We start from the raw sequence: 22828 nt of genomic DNA on the forward strand, positions 1-22828 counted from the left end.
GTGGCAACTATTTCTAGTAGCCAAAAAAGACTAACCTGTCATTGCCCCAAGCATGTCGACACAAGGCAGCTGGCTTATTGCAAGGTCAACAGAGGGAGTATGAACAATCCCATAGGGAAGGGTCCACACTCAGGGAAGTACAGGAATGAAAGGCAGTTAATAAGTAAATCTGCCAAACCTGATCATTATCATTAGCTTATGAAAAGTGGGGTTGCAGCCCGTCAGATAATGAGAGCCGTACAAGATGGCGAGGACACTAAGAATTATAATCCTGTCATAAAGGCAGGATCCAATCGACCAACTCTAAAAGACAATGTTCCCTAGATGTGGGATAGGAAAGAGCAGATTACTAGTCTAAGATTGCAGCTGAGGCAGCGGAGGGGGTAACCCATAGCCAACACACAGCCAGTGCTAGAAGAACTCTTAACTGACAAGACAGGAAGCAAAGACAGAAAGCGCCACCTCTGCCTAGATAGGCTAACCAGGCAAGGGAGTCAAGACTCCATAGCAAATGGGATATAGCACAGGAAGAGAGGCTGCAGACTTAGAACAAGCACTGCCAAGGCAGCAAAAGAGGACCTCAAGGGGTATTAACTCCATGCCTAGATAGAGTTAGGTCATAAGGAAAACTGTGTAGGCAAGTCTAGCCTACCTAGCGGGTGAGGGAAATCTCAAAAGCTAGGGTGAGATGACTAGACAAGATGAACATAGTTCCAGTACAGTCAGGTTATGGCCTAACTAGGAAGGGGAAGGGGCAGAGAAACACCCAAGGGTGGTCTCTAAGGCAGCAGAGAGATTTTAACCAGGGGAGGAGAAAATCTCTCCTACCTAATCTTGGAAAGATAGCCCACAAGTAGGCACACTAACAGGCACAAGGAAAGGGGAAGAAGGGGGTGGTGATGGGTGACTCGGAAAAGCGTGAGGCGGATGATAGGAAGGCCCAACAACATTAGAACAGCAATAGTGTTCCAAAGGGGCTGCCTTGCTAGGGCACAGAGGAAAAGTCCTCACAACCAGGCATAGCCTACGAAAGACTAAGAGAGAAGCCTAATAATGGTTAAGGCGACTCAAGGAGGTCTACTAGTCAGCTTCAGAACAAGGGTAAGGCATTCCAATGGGTAAACATAAGTACAAACAGGGAACAAGATCCCAAGACCTGTGCCGCCTCACCAAACATATAGGATAACTGGAAAGTGAAAACAGTCACCCTAGGGTAACTGAGAACACTATCTAACTCCCAGAAGGACCTAAAAGACCACAGCTCCCTGCCGTGACAAATCGACAGCATGGGAGGGTAGACAGCCTCACCCAGCCGGTAAGGTTTGGTGAAAGAAGGGTATGGTGCATAGTGAACATTTTCCTGGCATGGCTGCCGGCTAAGGTAGGCTAGCCTAAGACAATGCTGATAAAAGACACATAAGAACACCAAGGAAGGATGGGGAGACACCATAAACATACCACACTTAGGAATAATAAAATGAAACATATTCCTAAAGTAAAATGACTAAATAACCAAGCGTTCCTGAGCGATGAGACATAATGTAATGGTGCTGAAAGCATGCCAGCCTCGGAACAATAAAAGCATGCAATACTATGAAAATATAGGGTGGAGACGCAAAATTCTCCAACACACAAAAATAGGAGTACTCAACTTAGTCGATAAGGAAGAAGCTGAAGCATCCATGATCGAAAATCTCTCAAAAAATAAGAAAACTAGCAGAAACTCTCTAAGCGAAATGACAGAGATGGCGCTGCGAAGGGGAATGGATCAAAAGGAACCATGTTAGTTGTGGCACATTGAAATCGGGAGTTGTAGCGGCTCTCCTACCCACGGATCCTACCCTCTCCTTTCCTTCAAGACTAGGTTAACTCTGTTCGGAGAAGGTTAAACATGGCATGTTATTAACAGGTCCCTGATTTATACACAATATCTCTCGGGACATTTGCTCTGGAGGTCAGAACTCCGTTGATACCTCTAAGGTAAATTTCTCTGGTATATCACTCGCAGAAATATCCCAAGTAGAAGCTGCCAATGAGGAACTTCCATCAGGAAGACATGGCTCGAGCCCAAAAAAGAGTAACATTAAATATGCATAACCTTATGTCTCAGTGTTGGGGAGGGATATGGGATTGCAGCAACCTGTCTGTAGGAGGATGGATAATAATCTCTCAAAATTTTTTTTTTTGCCATCTTTTTCATCTTTTGCCTATCAGGGATTTTTATTTGGTGTGATGTTTTAAAAAGGTTATCCTTTTGGATGGCCATTAATAAATACATCCGTGAATGATAATCCACAGATTAGGAGGATGAACTGTGTAGTTTTACAGGGAAAAGGTTGGGTGATGTATGTAAGTGTATGTACAGGAAGATGGAAAGCAGGTGAAAATTGGGGTGTAGAAAGCAAACAGAATTTAGGAATTGAGGAGAGATTTCATGCTACTCAGGGGAAGTGTATGGGAATAGTCTTGTGGTGTAGGATTGTGTTATATACCTGACATTTTTCATAAGAATGGCTTTCTCCCTCAGGCACGATCTGAGGAACAAATGGCAGCAGCGAAGGCCTGGCTGGATGCAGAACGTGTTTGGCTGGTGCATCGTGGTGGTTTCTGTGCTGCTCGGCAGTTAAGAGAAACTGATTCGGGAGAATCACTGCCGGAGGGTCGTGTTCGACTGAAAATAGAACATAATGGTGATATCATTGAGGTCGATGAAGATGATGTTGAAAAGGTATGTCAAAATGGTTATTAAAGCAAATGCTTATTTTTTGTAATGAAATTGTTTTTTTAAACTTAATGCTAGCTCTGATTTGCCTTTCAGTTAAGTTGTTTTGGGTTTCAGTTATTTGCTAACGTAAGATATTGAAATTATATTCTTAAAGGTATTTGTTCCATATGCATTACTTATGTGAAATAATACTGCATGCAAATCAACTCCCCCCCTCAAAAAAGCCTTTTTGGAGGATATATGTACTTTCCAACTAATGATTTTTCGAGTCATCATCTAGACATTATCTACTGTACTGTATTTTAAAATAGAGAAAATTTTGTACTTTATGGGATTATGTGTTTTTCCCTTATGCTCTCTAGAGGGTAGGCTACTGCCTTAATAGTTTTCAGCACACATTTTGCAATTAGTTTGCAGATGAACAAGGGCATTAACAAAATTTACATCTGGAAGGGTAATCTTGGACTTTAACCATAGTTAGATTTAGGCTATAAGATATACTGCCGTCAGTTTTGCTCGACATCAGTTTCATCCTCTACTTGCTAATCTGCTCAGATTTATAAAAAGGCTAACAGCAACCTCGTTTTGTATATGAATCGAGTTACACAAAGTAGGATGTTCTATGGTTATTTATTGGGCTCAGGCCATGTCGTCCTGATGGAATTTCCTTTAAAGTAGCTTCCTAGGGTATATTTAACTACAGTGATATTCCCAGAGAATTTTACCTTAAGGTTTCCAGAATTCTAACTTCTGGAGCAAATATCCCTAATTTACTCTTATAGGGATATCGCATAATATCAGAGGATGTATTCTTGATACGCCACATAGCTATCTTCACCCTGAATAGCGTTAACGCTTCGAAAGGGAAAAGTGGCAAGAAACGAAAGGGGAGCCGTTATTAAGGTACCTCTCCTCCCTGTTTCGAGACTGTATATGACGTCATCAATGGCGCCATGTTTATTCCTTATCTCGTAGCTCTATTGCTCGGTGATTCCCTTGTGCTCTCTCGTTATTTTTGATATTATTCAACATTATGATGCTTTCTCCAGCCTCTTCTGCCTCTGGAAAGTTGAGTATTATCTTTACTTTGTATAAATGTAAGCTCTTGTTGTTTTAAATTAAAATCAAGAATGATATTAACGTAAACGAGCTGTTGCCTACCGGAGGCGTCATGGACGCTGTCGCTCGCTATGCACGAGTCATTTAGTTAGCCAGAGCGACTTTCCCTGATCTTAATGTTTTAATGAATTTAATTATTTAGCCTTCCCACTGGGAATTCTTTATATTATGCCGATAGCATTTATCAGTTTCAGCGATTTAGGTAACCGTTCCTTGCTTATGCTAGGCTTAGTAGCCTAGGCGTTTTGCTTTTAGTACTTTCATGTATGATATAATAGATTCTCCTAGTGTGTTAATTTTATTGAAGCCGTAGGCAGTTATTTATACATGTAAGATAATTGCTGAAATAATTTCCTCTTCCAAGATAGTACACGAGAGTGTTTCGGTGATTTAGGTAATCGATTCTCACCGCGCCTAGGCTAATAGCCTAAGGGGCTTTGGTATACTTTCGCACACTTCCCCTATTATTCTTTCTCCTGTAGAGGTCTAAGATCAATCCCTTCTTCCCTCTTGAGTTAGCCTAGGCTTAACCATAGTCAGTTTTATCTGGATTGTATTTTGGTAAAACTAGGCTAGGGTGTTTCTGTCCTTGTCCTGTAACCAGAGTGACTGGTTTTTGGGCTTAGTCAGAACATCAGAGTATTCTGTCTGGGGTCTGTAGCTGCCTGACAAAGCGAATGAGATTCCTTTGCTAGGTTAGGCTGCAGACATAGGAAGCTAGACCTCCCCAGGCCACACCTGAAGGTTTCTGTACGAGATGATTCCTTCTTTCTGTGGTTTAGCAAACTAGTCCTGTGCTGTTTTACCCTAGGTCGAAGAATAGAATTCTCCATTGCCTGGGGAAATAACAGCACCAAACCCCGTTCCTGTATTGCTGGAGGTGGCAAGATGCTGCCAACCTCTTTACTGTATTCGACTACCCTAGGCTAGGATGAGTTTTCTTAGCTCTGGGGATAGTCGTATACTAGAGCGGAGTTTGTTAGGTGAGGTAGGGTAGGCTTCAGGGCTAACCCTTCCTCATCTTATAGGGCCCTCATCCCTCCCCCTCTGTCCTTTGGTGATGGCCTAGCCATCACAAAACCTTGGCCACCATCCTACATTCGACCCTAGTACAGGGTAGGTTGTAGGACTGGCTTAGACTTCTGTCGTCCGGCAAGAATGTGCCGGCCGGCAGAAGCCTTAACCTCTTTGGAGTGTTCTTCAGACCTCTCTTGGTCTACCATCCATATGTCTGTTGGTAGAGCCCGGCAGGTTATGGATGGATGGAAGCTTGAATGTCACATTCTCCCCTTCCATTTGTTCACTAATTCTGGATGGAAGGCAGTAAGGCAGTGCCGCCTTACAGTCTGGCATCCATGCCTTTCCCCTATTAGTGTATAGTACCATCGGGTCCCCATCTGGCGGCTTAGCGGCCGGCAGCCGGGTGGGCTGTAGATCTCTGGCTTATTAATGTCGCCGGCCGGCATAGACTGCCATCAGACGCGGCTGGCCGGCCGGCAACTGGCTGCAAACCTACTACTCTGCCGGCCACTACGATTAGTGGCTGGCAGCCGGGGTGCAGTCGGCTGCCGGCTTATTACGTACTGCCAGCCGGCAGAGATTGCAGGCTGGCACTCAGAGACCAGCGATCTACCTCCCACTACTTCCAAAGGTAGTATACCTTGGAATTGTACCCAGGTACTTGCTGGCCAGCACTACAGTATATGATTATACAGTAGCCAGTATTGTGCAGTATAGTACATAACACAGTAAGAAAACTACAGTATAGATTATATGTAATACAAAATTTTTCCAACATACAATGTGTTGTCATGTACAGCCTATTGTGAGACCGTACAGTATAAAGAAAGTGAGTTCTTTCTTTATATTTATTAAAATCCCTAATATTAAAACTTCTGGAAACTGGTGTTGAGTTACACTTATATATCCTTAGAGGATGACAAATTCCAAAGGTTTTCTAGAATAAGGATTAACCATAGTTTTAATGTTATGGGAGTTCACAGCAATTGGCTGGGCAGGAAATACATGTATGTCTTTCCTTTTTTCCTTTCTAGCTTATCTATCCTAAGCTACATACAATAATAATAAATTGTATACTTAATTTTGTGAAACTTTTCACGGGATACTCATTGGAATCTCTTCTCCTTACAGGAGGACCAACCCAAGTGCGGGGGTATGTTTTGTAACGTCCGCAGTAAGAACTTCAGCGGACATGAGCTGTGCAGGAAGCATGCTCACTGCGCAGTCTCCAAAGGCGATCTCAAGTATTGGGGCCCTCAGGTATGTGACGTATGTACTAACCTGATTACTGAGGCACTTGACTCTCCTAAGTCAGCGGAGTCAAGGGATGCAGCAAAGGAAAAGTTGCGTAATTGGGTCAGGGGTTTTCAGAAAAACACCACGAGGCCTTACCTTCCAAGTGAGAAGATGTGGGCATATCTTTTCCCCAGGGCATCTTCGGATGCAGTAATTCCTCAGCCTCACTTAAAGATCCCTGTCGTCCAGATTCCGGTAGATTCGGAGGTCTCGGACGTGTTACAGGACATTCAACTGGACGATAGGATGTCAGAAGTGTCGGAGTACACTGAAAAGGACCTTCTCGCAGAAGGTCAGGAAGAGGAGCTGAACCAAGCTCCTGAGACCGAGGAGGAAGAGGTCGACGAGGTGTCGGTCTCATCGGTTCTGCCCCCAGAACCAGTTCCCTCGACATCTTCTGCTATCCCAGAGGAATTGGGAAGGACTCTTTCTTCCATTGTTGAAATGATTCAGCAAATGCAGAAGAAAAATTATGAAAAAGAAGCTGCGATGAAGCTGGAGATGTGTAGACTCGCAGCATCACACGGGCCTCAGAAGAAGCTCAGCGCTAAGGACCTTCCTTTGTGTTCGGATGCAAACTCGTGGCGTTATGCCGAACACATGCCGATGACAATTGGGAAGATTGTCATCTCGGAGAAGCTGGGATCAGTCCCCATTGAAGAGGTGGAATTCTGGCCCAGCAAGGAGTCTTACCCGGACTGTTATGTCCGCCTCAGGAAGGAACCAGCATCAAAGGAGGAGACGGAGCCAAACGAGGTCATAGTCTTTGACCATGGTAAAGCACAGGCTTTACTTTCTAGCTCGATGAAAGAGAGGGGCTTCACCAACTCGAAGGTACCAGCGTTGAGTAAGAAGCACCCCTCCTTTGTGGCTTCTCCAACCAGAGCCTTCCCCTTTATGGAGAAAGGGTATAAGGCAGCCTTAAAGGCGGTCGAGGCAGGGAAGCCATGCCCCTCATTGGATGAGTGCAAGCCTTTATCCCTGACCTTACCTATGGACCAAAAAGACTGGAAGGACGTCCACCTTACCTTCTCAGACGGGAAGTTGGAAGCAGATATTGCTGGACGTCAGTTCGGTGAGGACCTTCCGAAGTTGTCTGAATTTCTCTTGCGTAGGGAGCAAGAGACTAAAGAAAGACTTGCTGCGTCCATGTCTCTACAGACTACTGTGGAGACGATGGCAAGTGACCCCAAAAACCAAGAGATGTTTATGGTAGTGGCCAAAACCCATTTGGCCTCTGTGACCAAGGATTTGTACAGTTTTATTAAAGCTAGGAGAGCTTGTAGAGAGTTCGTGTTCGCCTCGGCTGCGGTGAGACATGAACCCAGGAAACTGATCTCCTCCAGCATTTGGGGTAAGGACCTCTTCCCAAGCGAAGTGGTCAAAGAGGTAGTAGACAAGGCCGCCACAGAATAGGAACCTTCTCCAAAAGTGGGGCCTATCTCTCAAGAGGAAGTCTTCCCCGGATGACGGTCCCCAACCTAAGAGGAAGACAAAGAAGCCCAGGCTACCCTCTCGGCCGGCCAAGCCTTACAGACAACAACAACAACAACAACAACAACTTCCTACGACCGCGGTGCCCCAGATGGTGGCACAGCCTCCAACTACGTACAAGTTGGTACCTCGGTCAGTAGCGACACAGTCAACGACCTTTCGTCCGAAAGCTAGAGGATCAGCCAGAAGTTCCTCTAGATGCCCCTCAAGAGGAAGGGGATACAGAGGAGGATGCGGTCAAGGAGGCAAGCCCTCAGGTCCACAGCAAAAGTGAGATGATCCCGGTAGGAGGGAGATTGTATTTATTCCGGGATCGTTGGACCTTCGATCCCTGGGCCCACAGCCTAATCAAGAACGTACTGGGTTGGAGCTGGAACAGCGCTCCACCTCTATTCCCACAATTCTTCCAACACTCCACCCCCGTCCTGGAAGAATATGTATGAGAACTCTTGGAGAAGAGAGTAATTCGGAGAGTAAAGTCCATCAAGTTCCAAGGAAGGCTGTTATGTGTTCCCAAGAAGGACTCAGACAAACTCAGAGTTATTCTGGACTTGTCGCCACTCAACAAGTTCATAGTAGACTTCAAGTTCAGGATGTTAACACTTCAGCATATAAGGACCCTGTTGCCCAAATGGGTTTACACTGTCTCGATAGACTTAGCAGATGCCTACTGGCACGTCTCAATCAATCGTCGACTCTCCTCCTACCTAGGTTTCAAGCTTCAAGGAAGACTTTATGCCTTCAGAGCCATGCCCTTCTGGCTAAACATAGCCCCAAGGATGTTCACGAAGCTTGCAAATGCAGCCGTTCATCAATTACGCCTAAAGGGTGTCCAAGTAGTGGCCTACTTGGACGATTGGCTGATGTGGGCAGCATCCAAGACTGAATGTATGCAGGCTTCCAAGAGAGTGGTCCAGTTCCTGGAACATCTAGGATTCAAGATCAACACCAAAAAGTCTCGACTATCTCCAGCTCAAAAGTTTCAGTGGTTAGGAATCCACTTGGGATTTACAGTCACATCGACTTTCCATTCCACTAAAGAAAAGGAAAGAGATAGTGGGATCTGTCAAGAGACTTCTGGAAGCGGGATCTGTCAAGAGACTTCTGGAATCCAAACGGATATCAAGACGCGAACAGGCGAGAGTGCTGGGCTCTCTACAGTTTGCTTCAGTGACAGACCCAGTGCTACGAGCACAGCTAAATGATGCAACAGGAGTCTGGAGAAGATATGCATCAAACGCTCGAAGAGATCTGAGAAGACCATTACCGACTCGATTGCGATCGCTTCTCAAGCCGTGGTCCAAAGCCAAGCACCTGAAGAAATCGATACTTCTTCAGCCACCTCCACCCACACACGCTTCAAAGGAAGGATGGGGAGGTCACTCTCACCAAAGGAAGGTCCAAGGAGGTTGGTCCAATCTATTCAAGACCTTTCATATCAACATTCTGGAAGCCATGTCAGTATTTCTTACACTGAAGAAATTATCTCCTCGCCACTCGACCCATATAAGACTGGTCCTGGACAGCGAGGTGATAGTGAGATGCCTGAATCGCCAAGGTTCGAGATCACCCCAAATCAACCAAGTGATGTTGGCCATCTTCCGTTTGGCAGAAAAGAAGAGATGGCACTTATCAGCAGTTCACCTTCAAGGGTTCCGCAACGTGACGGCGGACGCTCTATCCAGGTTCACTCCGATAGAGTCAGAATGGTCCCTAGACGCAGGATCGTTCTCCTTCATCTTACGTCAAGTCCCGGAATTGCGGATAGATCTCTTTGTAACGAGCGACAAGAAGAAGATACATCGTTACGTGGCCCCGTACGAGGATCCTCTAGCGAAAGCAGTGGATGCAATGTCCCTCGATTGGAACATATGGTCCAGGATTTACCTGTTCCCTCCATCCAACCTTCTACTGAAAGTCCTCGACAAACTGAGATCATTCAGGGGAACAGCCGCGATAGTGGCTCACAAGTGGCCTAACAGGATCTGGTTTCCTCTGGCGTTAGAACTACGGCTGAAGTTTGTGCCGTTGCCGGATCCAGTTCTGACTCAGCAAGTGCAGAAGTCGACTGTCTTCGCTTCATCACAGAAAACCTAAAACCTTCATCTCATGATTTTCTCTCCTTAGCAGTGAAGAAAAGATTCGGGATCTCGAGAGACAGTATAAACTTCTTAGAAGAATACAAATACAAATCTACCAGAAGACGATATGAGTCGTCATGGAAGAAATGGGTGTCCTTTGTCAAGGCGAAGAATCCAAAAGAAATCTCAACGGATTTCTGTTTATCTTTCTTTATTCACCTTCATGAACAAGGTTTAGCAGCCAACACGATATCTACGTGTAAGTCTGCCTTGACAAGCCCCTTATTGTATGCCTTCCAGGTCGACTTCTCTAATGAAATCTTTAACAAGATTCCTAACTCCTGTGCTAGACTCAGGCCGGCAGCGCCTCCGAAACCCATTTCATGGTCTCTGGATAAGGTTCTTCACTTCGTTTCAATGTTGAACAACGAAGATTGCGCTTTGAAAGATTTGACCCAAAAAGTTATATTTCTATTTGCACTAGCCTCGGGGCCCAGAGTTAGCGAAATAGTGGCCCTCTCGAGAGATGAAGGTCATATTCAGTTCGTAGAAGGGGGAGAACTGAATCTTTTTCCTGACCCAATGTTTCTTGCCAAAAATGAGCTACCCACCAAAAGGTGGGGTCCCTGGAGAATCTGCCCTCTGAGGGAAGATGTCTCTATTTCCAGTAGAGTGCCTAAAGGTCTATCTTCTTAGAACTTCAGACTTTAAGGGAGGACAGCTTTTTAAAGGAGAAACTTCAGTTTTGAATTTGTCTCTGAGACAATTAAGGGCGAAGATCACCTACTTCATTCGCAGAGCGCATGCGGACAGTACACCCGCAGGATGTGATCCAAGAAAAATTGCCTCATCCCTGAACTTTTTTAATAATATGGACTTTGAACACCTTCGGTCGTACACTGGCTGCAAGTCATCCAGAGTATGTTTTAAGCATTACGCGAAGCAGGTAGAGGAATTGAAGAGGTCTGTGGTGGCAGCAGGTAGTGTTCTTAAACCTGTTGCTTAGTTCTGCGAGCAACAGTGAAATTAATTGGGACGATTAATTTAAGGGTGTGTGTGTGGTCCCTGGACGGTACAACATGCTAAGTGAAAGGCCACTAAGGTGTCCTTACGGACTGTTCCATATACAAAGGTGGAATAAGCATAATGCATAACACGTGTGCCATGCGTTTCTACGCAAGTGTGAGTAGACAGTAATGACAGAAATTAATGAAAATTATTAACATTTTCGTTTTCAAGTGGCATTAATGTTTCCTTTTCAGATGAAACAAGTATTTCCTGTATTACTGTTATCTTTATGCTTCAAGTTATTTCATCCACATTTTATATCTCTCTATAAATGTTGATTGATCTATTAATTTATAGTTTGTCAATAAACTAGTTCTAAATAAACTTTTCGTCTTATTCGCCTTAGGTTCATTTTTGTGAATGATATATTGAGCATTACACTTCATCCTTTGGATATGGTTTGATGATAAATGAAAATCTTGAAAGATTGTTCCTTCGTGTAGGCAAACACTCATTGATTTTGGCCAGTCCTTATATAGGACAGGCCAGTATACTCTGAATGGAAAGTCCCAAAGCAGTTCACTGTTCGTCGCAGGCTTAGACGACGGGTTTTTCAAAACCACTCGCCGCCACCACAACATGTCTTTTTTTATGTACTTGCTTCGTATAGTGTTGGAAGAAGTTCCGTGAAGAAGCAATTTTCTTAGGATCATGAACAGCGGGTGAGCTGTCAGGATCTGCTCTACGAATAAGTAGGTGAGCATTGCTCTCAGTTATTTTAGGGATAGATTTTGATCCTGAGGTTTTGCCTAGGAAGAGCTGTCCTTCCTTGAAGTCTGAAGTTCTATAAAGATAGACCTTAAGACACCCTAATGGGCAGAGGGAGACATCTTCCTTCATTGTGCAGATTCTCCAAGGACCCCACCTTTTGGTGGGCAGCTCGTTTTTGGCGAGAAAAGTAGGATCGGGGAAAGGATTCAGTTCTCCCTCTTCAGTGAACTGAATATGGCCTACATCCCTGATAGGGTCAATATTTCACTAACTCTAGCTCCTGAGGCTATTGCGAACAGAAAATTAACTTTCTGTGTTAGCTCCTTTTAGAGTACAATCCTCATTGTTTAGGTTTGAAGCATAGTGCAAGACTTTGACCAACGACCGTGTAATGAGCTGTGGAGGGGTTGCCGGCTTGGGTCTAGTGTATGCTTTGGTACCTTAAAAAAGGTTTCGCTTATGAGGTGCGTCTCAAAGGCGTATAGAAGAGGTCTAATCAGGGCCGACTTACACGTGGTTATCGTAGTGGAAGTCAGGCCTCGTTCAAGTAGGTAAAAGAAGAGAGACAGAAACCCGTTGAAATTTCTGTTGGTCTTCTTGTTTTCATGAGGGGTACCCCTATCTTCCAAAACAATTCACATTATCTTCTGGTTGGACTTGACTTGTACTCTACAATGAAGTCGGCCACATTCTTCGAGATCCCAAACTTTTGTTTGCTGCTAGGGCAAAAAAATACTGAAATGCAGGTTGTTGGTTCTCGAGGATGAAATGTAACAGCCGACTTCAGCACCAGTTTGGATAAAACTGGGTATGGCAGAGGAAACAGCTATAGTTTCAATTCTAGAATTAGAGGAAACCAATTGTTTTTGGGCCATTTGGGGGCCACTACAGGAGCTGTTCCCCTGCAGGATCCTAGCTTGTCGAGGACTTTTAGCAGGAGATTGGTTGGTGGAAACAGATAAATTCGATTCCAACCGTTCCAGTTGAGAGACATGACGTCTATCGCTTCAGCTCAAGGATCTCGTAAGGGGCTACATAACGAGGTAGTTTCTTGTTGTCGCTCGTTGCGAAGAGGTCGATCTGTAGTTCCGGAACTTATCGAAAATGAAGGAGAATGAGTCTGCGTCTAGGGAGCATTCCGTCTCTATCGGCTTTCGCCTGGATAGAGCATTCGCCATCAGGCGGAAGATGGCTAACATCACGTGGTTGATGTGAGGTGAACTCGAGCCTAGTCAATTAAACATATTACTATCACCTCGTTGTTGAGAGCCAATCTGATGTGGACTGTTCTGCGAGGGGATAGTCTCTTCAACGTCAGGAGGACTGTCATAGCCTCCAAGATGTTGATGTGAAAGTTTTTTGAACTGGAATGATCAATTTCTTGCCCTTTCCTTTCATACGGATGGCCTCCCCATTCTTTAAGGGAGGCTTCGTGTATCGCCACTGATGTTTGTGGTGGTTGCAAGAGAATTGTATATGCTAGGCTCTTATTCGTTGACCACGGCCTTAATGGTGTGCGCAATCGGGGCGGTGTCAACCTTGTTGATCTCTTCGAGCGTTTGATGCGTATCTTCTCCAGACTCCTGGCGCATCCTTTGGCTGTGCTTCTAGCACCGGGTCTGTCACTACTGCGAACCGGAGAGAGCCCAGTACTCTTTCCTGCTGGCATTTTGAAATCCTCTTGTGTTGGATTAGTCTCTTGACAGATGCCGCTATTTCTCTCCTCTTCTTTAATAGAATGGAGAGGTGGTGTGACTGCAAGTTCCCATGGATTCCTAACCATTAAAACTTGTGAGCTGGAGAAAGGCAAGACTTCTAGCGATTGATCTTGAGGCCCAGGTGTTCCAGGAACTGGATCACCTTTCCGGCCACTTGCAGACAAGTAGTCTTGGATGCTGCCCGCACCCGCCAATCGTCCAGGTATGCTACTACCTGTACAGTAATCCCTCGCCTATCACGGTTAATGGGGACCAGAGCCGACCGCGATAGGTGAAAAACCACGAAGTAGGTTCCCTCCTTATTTTTGGAATACGTACATTTTTTGGTGTACATGTACAAGTATATATAATAACAATAAGTATATATTAACCCTATAAATACATGTGTTATCATTAGAACATTAAAGTATTATGTAAATAAATATTGATAGTATAAATTATATACTGTACATAAAATAAAGTACTGTATAAATACTGTAATATACAGCATAGCTACTGCCTGCCTTAAGCATGTCCAATAATTTTACTTTTTAAACATGACTTACCTGGTACAGTAGTTATATATATAGCTCACGTCTCTGACGTCACGGCAGAAAATTCAAAACTCGCGCCAATCGCCGATTGGATAGCCAGGCGTACTACCTGCCCACCCTAGCGAGGTACCTCGGAACCATCCCCTGTTCCCTCATATTTATTCTGCCGCCGCTAGCGGCAACATTGTTGGAAATTCTCCTCGCTTTTTTCCTGATATTATTGCTGTCCCTTTGGTGAAGTACAATAATTTGGTTTTTGACTCTAGCTTGATTGGATTTTCTATTGGATACTCTTGATTTATGTTTGGATATTGATATTTTGACCCTTGCTTGTTTTGATCTCTAACAATTTTTCAAAATGCCCCCCCCCCCCTCCCCCCTTGTAACGTGTAGAGTGTGTGTAAATGGGTGTAAGACCCGGTTGCCAAAGGCCTCCATTGATCCTCATTCGCTCTGTGTTAAATGTAGAGGTAAGGTTTGCGAGATGGATGATAGATGTGACGAATGCCTTCTATTATCTGATCGTGAGTGGCTTGAATTCGATCGCTCTACGCGAAGGCTAGAAAGAGATAGGTTAAGGCGTAGTTCTTCTCGCTCTTCTAGAGATTTTTCCTTTAACCATGTCACTGAACCTATTCCTTCCCCTGTAGAGGTAGTTCCTGATCCCAGTACGAGTACCGCTAATGAGCCTACACTTAAGACATGATGTTGGCTATTCAGGCGTTGGGCGTGAAGGTTGAGTCTATCGCTGCAGATAGGACGCAGTTAATGTCCGACTTTAAGCAGCTTAAAAGTGAAAGTGCGAGAAGTGCAGTGAGTGTTGTTAGTGCTGTGGAGGGTGCGACTGCTCGGGCTTGTCGTTCTCCTAGTCCTAGACCTCTTCTAAGCTCCCCAACCCCTGGGAGAAGGAATGTTGAATGACAAAAGGAAACGAGAGGCTTTAGCTCCCGAGCAGACGTCCCCTCGAGCGTTCCTGTTGACGTCTCCCAGGACGTTCGCCCTCACCATAGGAATGGTGAGGTTAAGGTGTTTTATTCATCCTCGGATGACGACGTTCCTTAAAGAGGCTGTCTCCAAGCGTCCAGACCTCTTAAGAGAAAGTTTGATAATGGCAACCAGCGTCCTTCCAGGACGTCTCAAGGAGTAGCCCAGAATGCTTTCCTTCCACCGAAGAGAGCTCGCCTTCCAAGCGTCCTGCTAGGACGTTGGATTCAGTTGGCTGAACCAGGCATGACCTCGGTTCATGCTCCTCTGCCTCCTTCAGATTGGCTCTCACCCTCTGGACGCTCTAAGCGGTCTTTGAGCGGTGTAGAGAACGAGCCTGGCATTCATGTATCGTCACCTGTTTTGCTAGTAAACCCAAATCTTAAAATGTTGAAAGAGATGCAGCAAAAGCTTCCTTCCTTTATGCAAAGCTATCAAGCTTTGAAAGCTTCCGCTCTGGATGCCAAGCGACGCAAGGCGGCGAGTCGCGAGACTTATAGATGAGCGGCAAGTATCTGGACGCGTTGAGCGTTCGACAGCGCGTAGCGTCCTGGTGAACGTGATGTTAAACGCCCTTCCTCACGCGACGTTGAACGTCCTGCCTTTCAGGAAGTCGAGCGGCCTTCAAAACAAAACGCCATTATGCTGTTAGGAGTGATAGTGAGCGTCCTACAGCAAGTGCTTGCGAGCGTCCAACAAGACGCGATGCCGAGCATTCTCCAGAGCTAGTCGTCGAGCGTCATTCTTTGGCTAAGCGAGACATTGAGCGTCCTTCTAGTCGTTTAGTCGAGCGTCCTTCGATCCAGGACGTTGAGCATTCAGCAAGGTGGGAGGTTGAGCGTCCTCCAGGACGCGAGAGCAAGCGTCCAGCAAGGTGGGAGGTCGAGTGTCCTCCAGGACGCGACGCCGAGCGTGCTTCAGGACGCGATGTCGAGCAACGAGCGTCCAGACAGGACGTCGAGCAAGATACAGAACTCCTTAGCTCTGATCGCGTGGACCGCGAGCGTGTCACAGAGCGTCAAGGGACTTTATCAGAGGAAGAAGTTGATGTTCTCCTTTCTCTTGTCGAACCTTTTGAGGAGTTATTTGAAGAGGAAGACTCTAAATCTTTTCGCCCGTCAGTGGACTTAAAGAAATTCATGAGGGTTTTCAATGATGAGTTCCCCGAGTCTTTTGTTCCCGTTGCTCCACGTTCACCTCCATCGGAATTCACGCTTGGGAAACCGAAGAAGAAGTCGCTATTTATTAAAATGGTTTTGTCTCGCTCGTCGAAAAGAGCTCTTAAGTTTATGGGAGACTGGATAGGTTCCAAAATGGACCAAGGGAAAGCAGCCTTCACTTTTCCCCCAACTAGATTAGCTTCTAGGTCCAGTATATGGCATGACACTGGAGAAGTTCTCGGCTTAGGAGTTTCTGCCTCTGCCCAGGGAGATTTCTCAAGCCTGGTAGACTCTCCTCGTAGATCGGCCATGAGGAAGACCAAGGTTCTCTGGTCTACTTCAGAGTTGGACCATCTGCTCAAAGGTGTCTTTAGAGCCTTCGAGGTTTTTAACTTCCTCGATTGGACTCGGGGGGGGGGGGGCCTTGGGCAAGAAGGTCACTGCACTTAAAGAAGGGGACTCTTCTAGTTTGATCCATGTCATGTCCTGCATGGATAAGGCGTTGCGAGATGGTTCGAAGGAGTTGGCAGCGATTTTTACAGCAGGCATCCTTAAGAAGAGAGCCCAGTTGTGTTCTTTTCTGTCTCTAGGGATTAATCCCTTCCAGAAATCTGAGCTGCTGTATGCTCCGCTGTCTTCATTTCTTTTCCCGTTGGATCTTGTTAGGGAGATTTCTTCCACTTTGACTCAGAAGGCCTCCCAAGACTAGTCTCTAAGACAGCAAGAAAAGTCTTGCCATCATCCTTTTCTAGCCGCAAGCCTAAAGATGATACACCTTTTCCTAAGTTTTCCCAGTCCTTTCGAGGAAAGTCTTCCAGTAAGGGTAACTCTAGACCAGATGGAAGGGGAGCTAAGAGGAGGGGAGCTAGGACAGAGCGAAGCAGAGTCTGACTGCTTTCGCCTTCAGGCAGTAGGGGCCAGACTTCACACCTTCTGGCAGGCATGGGAGAAGAGGGGGCAGACCTTTGGTCGGTCCAGCTTCTGAAGGAAGGTTACAAGATCCTTTTTATAAGGCATCCTCCTTTGATTTTAAAACCCAGTGGATCTCTCTCCCAGGTACAGAGAGGAGTTAAAGAGGCAAGCATTACAGCTTCAAGTGTCTCTTATGTTGGAGAAGGGGGCTATAGAAAGGGTGCAGGACTTGCAGTCACCGGGGTTTTACGACCGCCTATTCCTGGCTCCCAAGAACTCGGGGGGGGGGGGGGGGGGGATGGCGTCCAGTTCTGGACGTAAGTGTTCTCAACACCTTTATCCAAAAGACAAAGTTTTCGATGGAGACGTCGAAGTCAGTGCTTGCAGCAGTAAGGAAGGGCGACTGGATGGTCTCACTAGACCTCCAGGACGCTTATTTCCCCATCCCTATTCATCCGAGCTTCAAGCATTACCTGATGTTCGTATTCCAGGGAGATGTTTTTTAGTTTCGAGCCCTGTGTTTCAGCCTCAACACCGCCCCTCAGATTTTTACGAAGCTTATGCTCAATGTGGCAAAGATTCTTTACTCAAGAGGAATCAGAGCCTCTCTGTACTTAGATGATTGGCTTCTCAGAGCTCGCTCTCACGATCTCTGCCTGAAGGATCTTCAGACAACGTTGAAGTTGACAGAAGAATTGGGTCTTCTGGTCAACAAGGACAAATCTTCTCTGACACCATCACAAGAGATTCTCTATTTAGGGATGGTGATTCGTAGTCGAGTTTTTTGGGTTTTTCCGTATCCCTTAAGGATGGAGCAAGCCATCCGGAAAGTACAATCGTTTCTAGGAGAGCAGAAGTGTTCTGCGAGGAGGTGGTTGAGCCTGTTGGGAACCCCCTCCTCGTTAGAATAGTTTGTCTCTCTAGGAAGACTGAATCTTCGACCTCTCCAGTTTCACCTCAATTCTCACTGGAACAGGAAGAAGGATTTGGAGTCGATGTGTATTCCAGTCACGGAGTCAATAAGAATTTGCCTTCAGTGGTGGAACGACCCAATCAAATTTCAAGAAGGTTACCCATTAGATCTGAAGAACACAGACCTTGTGTTGTGTTCCGACGCCTCGGACTTGGGGTGGGGAGCAACACTGGGCAAGCTGGAAGTATCGGGATTGTGGACGGAGGTTCAAAAGTCCTTCCACATAAACCAAAAGGAGCTGTTAGCAGTCCTTTTGGCCCTAGAAAGCTTCCAAGGGTCAGTCCGTAACAAGGTAGTACAAGTCAATGCTGACAACACCACAACATTGGCTTACATTGCCAAGCAAGGAGGAACTCACTCAATTTCCCTTTACGAGACGGCGAGGAATCTGCTCATCTGGGCAAAGGAAAGAAAGGAAATTTTGATTACAAGGTTCATCCAAGGGGAGAAGAATGTTTTGGCAGACAGTCTCAGCAGGAGAGGGCAAGTCCTACCCACAGAGTGGACACTCCATCTGGAAGTTTGCAAGAGTCTGTGGAAACTTTGGTGTCGCCCTTGCATAGACCTTTTCGCGACTTCAAAGACCAAGAGGCTAGAGACGTATTGCTCCCCAGTGCCAGATCCCGAAGCAGGACACACGGACGCGTTCCCGCTAGATTGGTCAAATCTAGACGTGTACGTTTTTCCCCCTTTCAAGATCCTTTACAAGGTGCTACAAAAGTTTGTGTCAAGTGAAGGGACCAGAATGACCCTAGTAGCCCCCCTCTGGCCCTCAAGGGAATGGTTCACAGAGGTAGCCTACTGGAATGGATGGTGGACACTCCCAGAAGCCTTCCACTGAGAGTAAACTTACTCAAACAACCCCACTTGGAAAGACACCATCAAAGTCTCCAAAATCTTCAGCTGACTACCTTCAGACTATCGAAAGACTCACAAGAGCTAGAGGTTTTTTGAAGGAGGCAGCTAGAGCGATCGCAAGAGCAAGAAGGTCTTCGACCATCAGAGTCTATCAATCCAAGTGGGAAGTTTTCAGGGAATGGTGCAGAGTCAACTCCGCTTCCTCTTCCGGTACCTCTGTGACCCAGATTCCTGAGAAAGAAGTGCAATTTTTCTTCATCCACTCTCAAGGGATACAGGAGCATGTTGGCAACCGTTTTCAGGCACAGAGATTTGGATCTATCAAATGATAAAGACTTACAGGAACTTCTCAAGTCTTTTGAGATATCGAAGCAACGTCACCAGGATTCACCAGCTTAGAATCTGGACATAGTCCTAAAGTTCCTTATGAGTGACAGATTTAAACCGTTGCACTCTACATCTCTGAAGGACCTCATGATGAAAACCCTTTTCTTGGTTAGTCTGGCAACAGCCAAGAGAGTTACAGTAGTGAAGTCCATGCATTCAGTAAGAATGTGGGTTTTCAGGATAACAAAGCTATCTGCTCATTGCAGTTGGGATTTCTCGACAAGAATGAGCCCCCTTCTCAACCTTGGCCTAAGTCTTTTGAGATTTCGAATCTTTCGGATGTGGTTGGCGATGAGTTAGAGAGAGTCCTATGTCCAGTAAGGGCCCTCAAGTTCTACTTAGACAGAACGAAGGAGTTGAGAGGCAAGTCAGAAGTCCTGTGGTACTCGGTCAAGAAGCCCTCCTTGCAGATGTCTAAGAATGCCTTGTCATTCTTTATCAGACTTTTAATTAAAGAGGCTCATACACATTGCAGTGAAACAGACTTTAGACTTTTAAAGGTCAAGACTCACGAAGTGAGAGCAGTAGCAACCACAGTGGCCTTCAAACAAAATCGTTCGTTGCAAAGCATTATGGACACAACCTTTTGGAGGAGCAAATCTGTGTTCGCTTCACACTATTTGAAAAGTGTCCAGACTCGATATGAGGATCGATATACTCTGGGACCGTTTGTAGCAGCGAGTACAGTAGTGGGGGAAGGATCCACCACTACATTCCCTTAATCCTACAGTAATTCCTTTTCTTCTCTTGGAACTTTTAATTTGTTTTTATGGTTGTCTTTTGGAGATTGCGAGTCTTCCGCAATCATTGATTGGTCAGGTGGTCTATTTTGTTCCTTGAGAGCACCCGGAACTGGGTATTAGAGGAGGTGCTGTCACAGAGAGGTGTGGTCACCGGTTTGACAGCTCGTAGGGATCTTCAGCCCCCTGAGAGGACCGCTGGATCTCATAAGGAAAGCGGACGTAATGGCAGAGTATCATTGAAGTTAGCTTCCTTATCAGGTACAAACCCTTAAGCTTGTTTTGTATTTAAACTCTTAAGCAGAATTCCAACTATATTGGCTGTCTCTAACCCTCCACCAAAGATGTTTATCAGCTATATATATAACTACCAGGTAAGTCTTATGTTTAAAAATATTATTTTCATTATAAAATAAATTTTTGAACATACTTACCTGGTAGTTATATATAATTAAATTCCCACCCTCCTCCCCTCTAGAGACTAGAGGCTTGGAAAATATGAGAGAACAGGGGATGGTTCCGAGGTACCTCGCTAGGGTGCGCAGGTAGTACACCTGGCTATCCAATCGGCGATTGGCGCGAGTTTTGAATTTTCTGCCGTGACGTCAGAGACGTAAGCTATATATATAACTACCAGGTAAGAATGTTCAAAAATTTATTTTATAATGAAAATAACATTTCTCGCTCACCGTCATCATTTTTCTCTTCTTAGGTTCACTAGAGGATGTAGAGGGTAGAGGACGTTTAGGAGCCATTTTCAAGGGCGTCACAAGCGCTATTTTACACTAAAAAAGCACAAGAAAACAGCTAAAAGTTCCATGCGGCAAGACTAAGCATCACAAGCGAAGCGGGAGAGAACAATGAATGTGGTTTCCCTTCACGGGGTGCATGGCAGGGAGAGATGCTGGGTAAAGTGTCTTGGCAGCTTGGCCAGTCGGCTTGCAAAATTCTGGAGCCGAGATGGCCAGCGAATCAGAGAGGTGGATTTTGAGTTGCGTTCCATCTCCATGTTGATACCTGATGTTCTACTGTACTCTCTGCCTTCTGCTAGCGCCCGCGTAACTCTCGCACCATTTTTTCTAAGTTTTTGTGAATATTTTTGAAAATCCGCGATGCATTGACACCGCGAAACTTGAGCCGCGAAATGGCAAGGGATTACTGTACTCCTTCGGAGTGTAGGTGCTAGACGATCGTGTCCGTCAGCTTTGTGAATACATTTGGGGCTATATTTAGTCTAAAGGGCATGGCTATGAAGACAAATTTTGTCTTCTGTAGGCTGAATCCTAGGTAGGAGGAGAAGGGGGTGACTGACTGGTAGGTGTCAGTAAGCATCTGCCAGGTCTATTGAGATTATACGCCTCTTTTTTGGTAGAAGGGTCCTTATGTGTTGCACTGTAAGCATCTGGAGCTTGTTGTTCTCGATGAACTTGTTGAGTTGAGACAAATCTAGAATGACTCTGGGTTTGTCCGAATCTTTCTTGGGAGCACAAAACAGCCTTCCCTGGAATTTTGATGGACTTCATTTTCCTCATTACCTTCTTGATCAGAGTTCTGGGGTATATTCTTCCAATAAGGGGTGGAGTGTTGGAAGAATTTTTGGAAAGGTGGGGTGGATTTTTGTTCCATTTCCAACCAAGTCCATTCGTAATTTGGCTGTGGACCCAGGGATCGAAGGTCCAACGGTCCCGAAAGTGGAAAGTCTGCCTCCTACCTAGAACCTCTCATTGTTTAGAGGTTCCTGAGGACATGTTTCCGTGACCGCGTCCTCCTCCACCCTTTGGGGATTTCCGGAGGATCCTCTTTTTGGGCCCTTACTTTTGTAGGGCCGAAAGGTGGTCGAGTGCCTTTTAAAGCCTGGATTAAACACAGGTGACTGGCTACAAGCTGATAAGAGACCATCTGTAAGGTGGTTTACGACTGGACTACCATTTGAGGCACCATGATCATGGTCACGGTCGGAAATTGTGCAGTTCTAATGATGATTTCCTCTTTGAGGACATACCCCACTTTTGGAGCAGGTTCCTATTCTCCGTGGTGGCTTTGGTAATGACTTCTTGGACCACTTCCTGTGGGAAAGGGTCTACGCCCCAGATACATGATGAAATCAGTTTTCTGGGTTCGTGTTTCACCGTTGTTGTGGCAAGCACATGCTCTCTACCGGTCCTTTTTTGACCTGAGAAAAGCCTACAAATCCATCACAAGGGTGGGGCGTTATTAAAGGTCTGCACACCTTCTAAGCAGTTCTGATGAGACAGGGAGGTGGCAAGACTATCTTTCGTCTCCTGTTCCCTTCTCAAAGGATGGTTTGGCAACTTTGGAAGGTTCTCATTAAACTGCTGGCCTGCTATCTCCGGATCCAACTTTGAGACGGAGAAGGTTAGATGTACCTCTTTCCACTTCTTCTTGCAGTTAAGCATAGCTAGGGCTAATGGTTTGCCTTTCTCTAGGATTGGGCAGGGTTTGCCCTCTTCGACTGCTCTCCTGACACAGTCTAGGGCTTTCCCCGAAAGGGGGAAAGGCTCAGGAGGAAGGAGCAATGAATGTTGGATGCTTCTTGCTCAATGCTGAGACTTTGGAGTTAGTATATCCGGCCCATTTTTGGGTCTTGGTAAGGATGGCTTGTGCCTTGTCATGTTCGAGGACAATGACTTCCTTCGGTATAGCCTCCTCGCGGGATGTAGGTTCATCTTGTAGTCTCACGAAGCAATCTGGGTACGCTGAAAGCTGGGCCAGAATTGAAGCTCTTCAAGGGGATTTGGCCCCAACTTCTAGGAGATATAAAGCTTCCTATTCAACATGGGCATGTGTTCCGTCTACCTCCAGGGGTTGGTTCAGAGCAATGAGGGAGGTCAGATATTTTAAGGGCTTAGCGGAGCCCCTGGAAGCGCCAGGGCGTTTCCTTCCCTGTATCTCTCTTCCTCTGTTTGAGATCTTGCTTATTCTCCTCTCGTTCCTTCTGGAACAGCGTCAGCATCTGCTGGATCGACTCTAGGAGCGTTTCGCACCTGCTGAACTGTCTAGCCAGTTGGATAGTTGGGGTTGAAGAGGT

The 22828-nt window shown here is 45.8% G+C and overlaps 1 protein-coding gene across 1 annotated transcript in view; it reads left to right on the forward strand.

Annotated features, from left to right (window-relative positions):
• Positions 1-22828, forward strand: part of LOC137657946 (uncharacterized) — a 232683-nt gene that overhangs the window by 141419 nt on the left and 68436 nt on the right. The window contains exon 2 of the mRNA XM_068392663.1: positions 2528-2728. Within this exon, the coding sequence (XP_068248764.1) occupies positions 2528-2728 (201 nt within the window). The remainder of the gene's footprint in view (positions 1-2527; positions 2729-22828) is intronic.

Source organism: Palaemon carinicauda, chromosome 18 (genome assembly GCF_036898095.1).
Source record: "Palaemon carinicauda isolate YSFRI2023 chromosome 18, ASM3689809v2, whole genome shotgun sequence".
NCBI classification, from domain to species: Eukaryota; Metazoa; Arthropoda; class Malacostraca; order Decapoda; family Palaemonidae; genus Palaemon; species Palaemon carinicauda.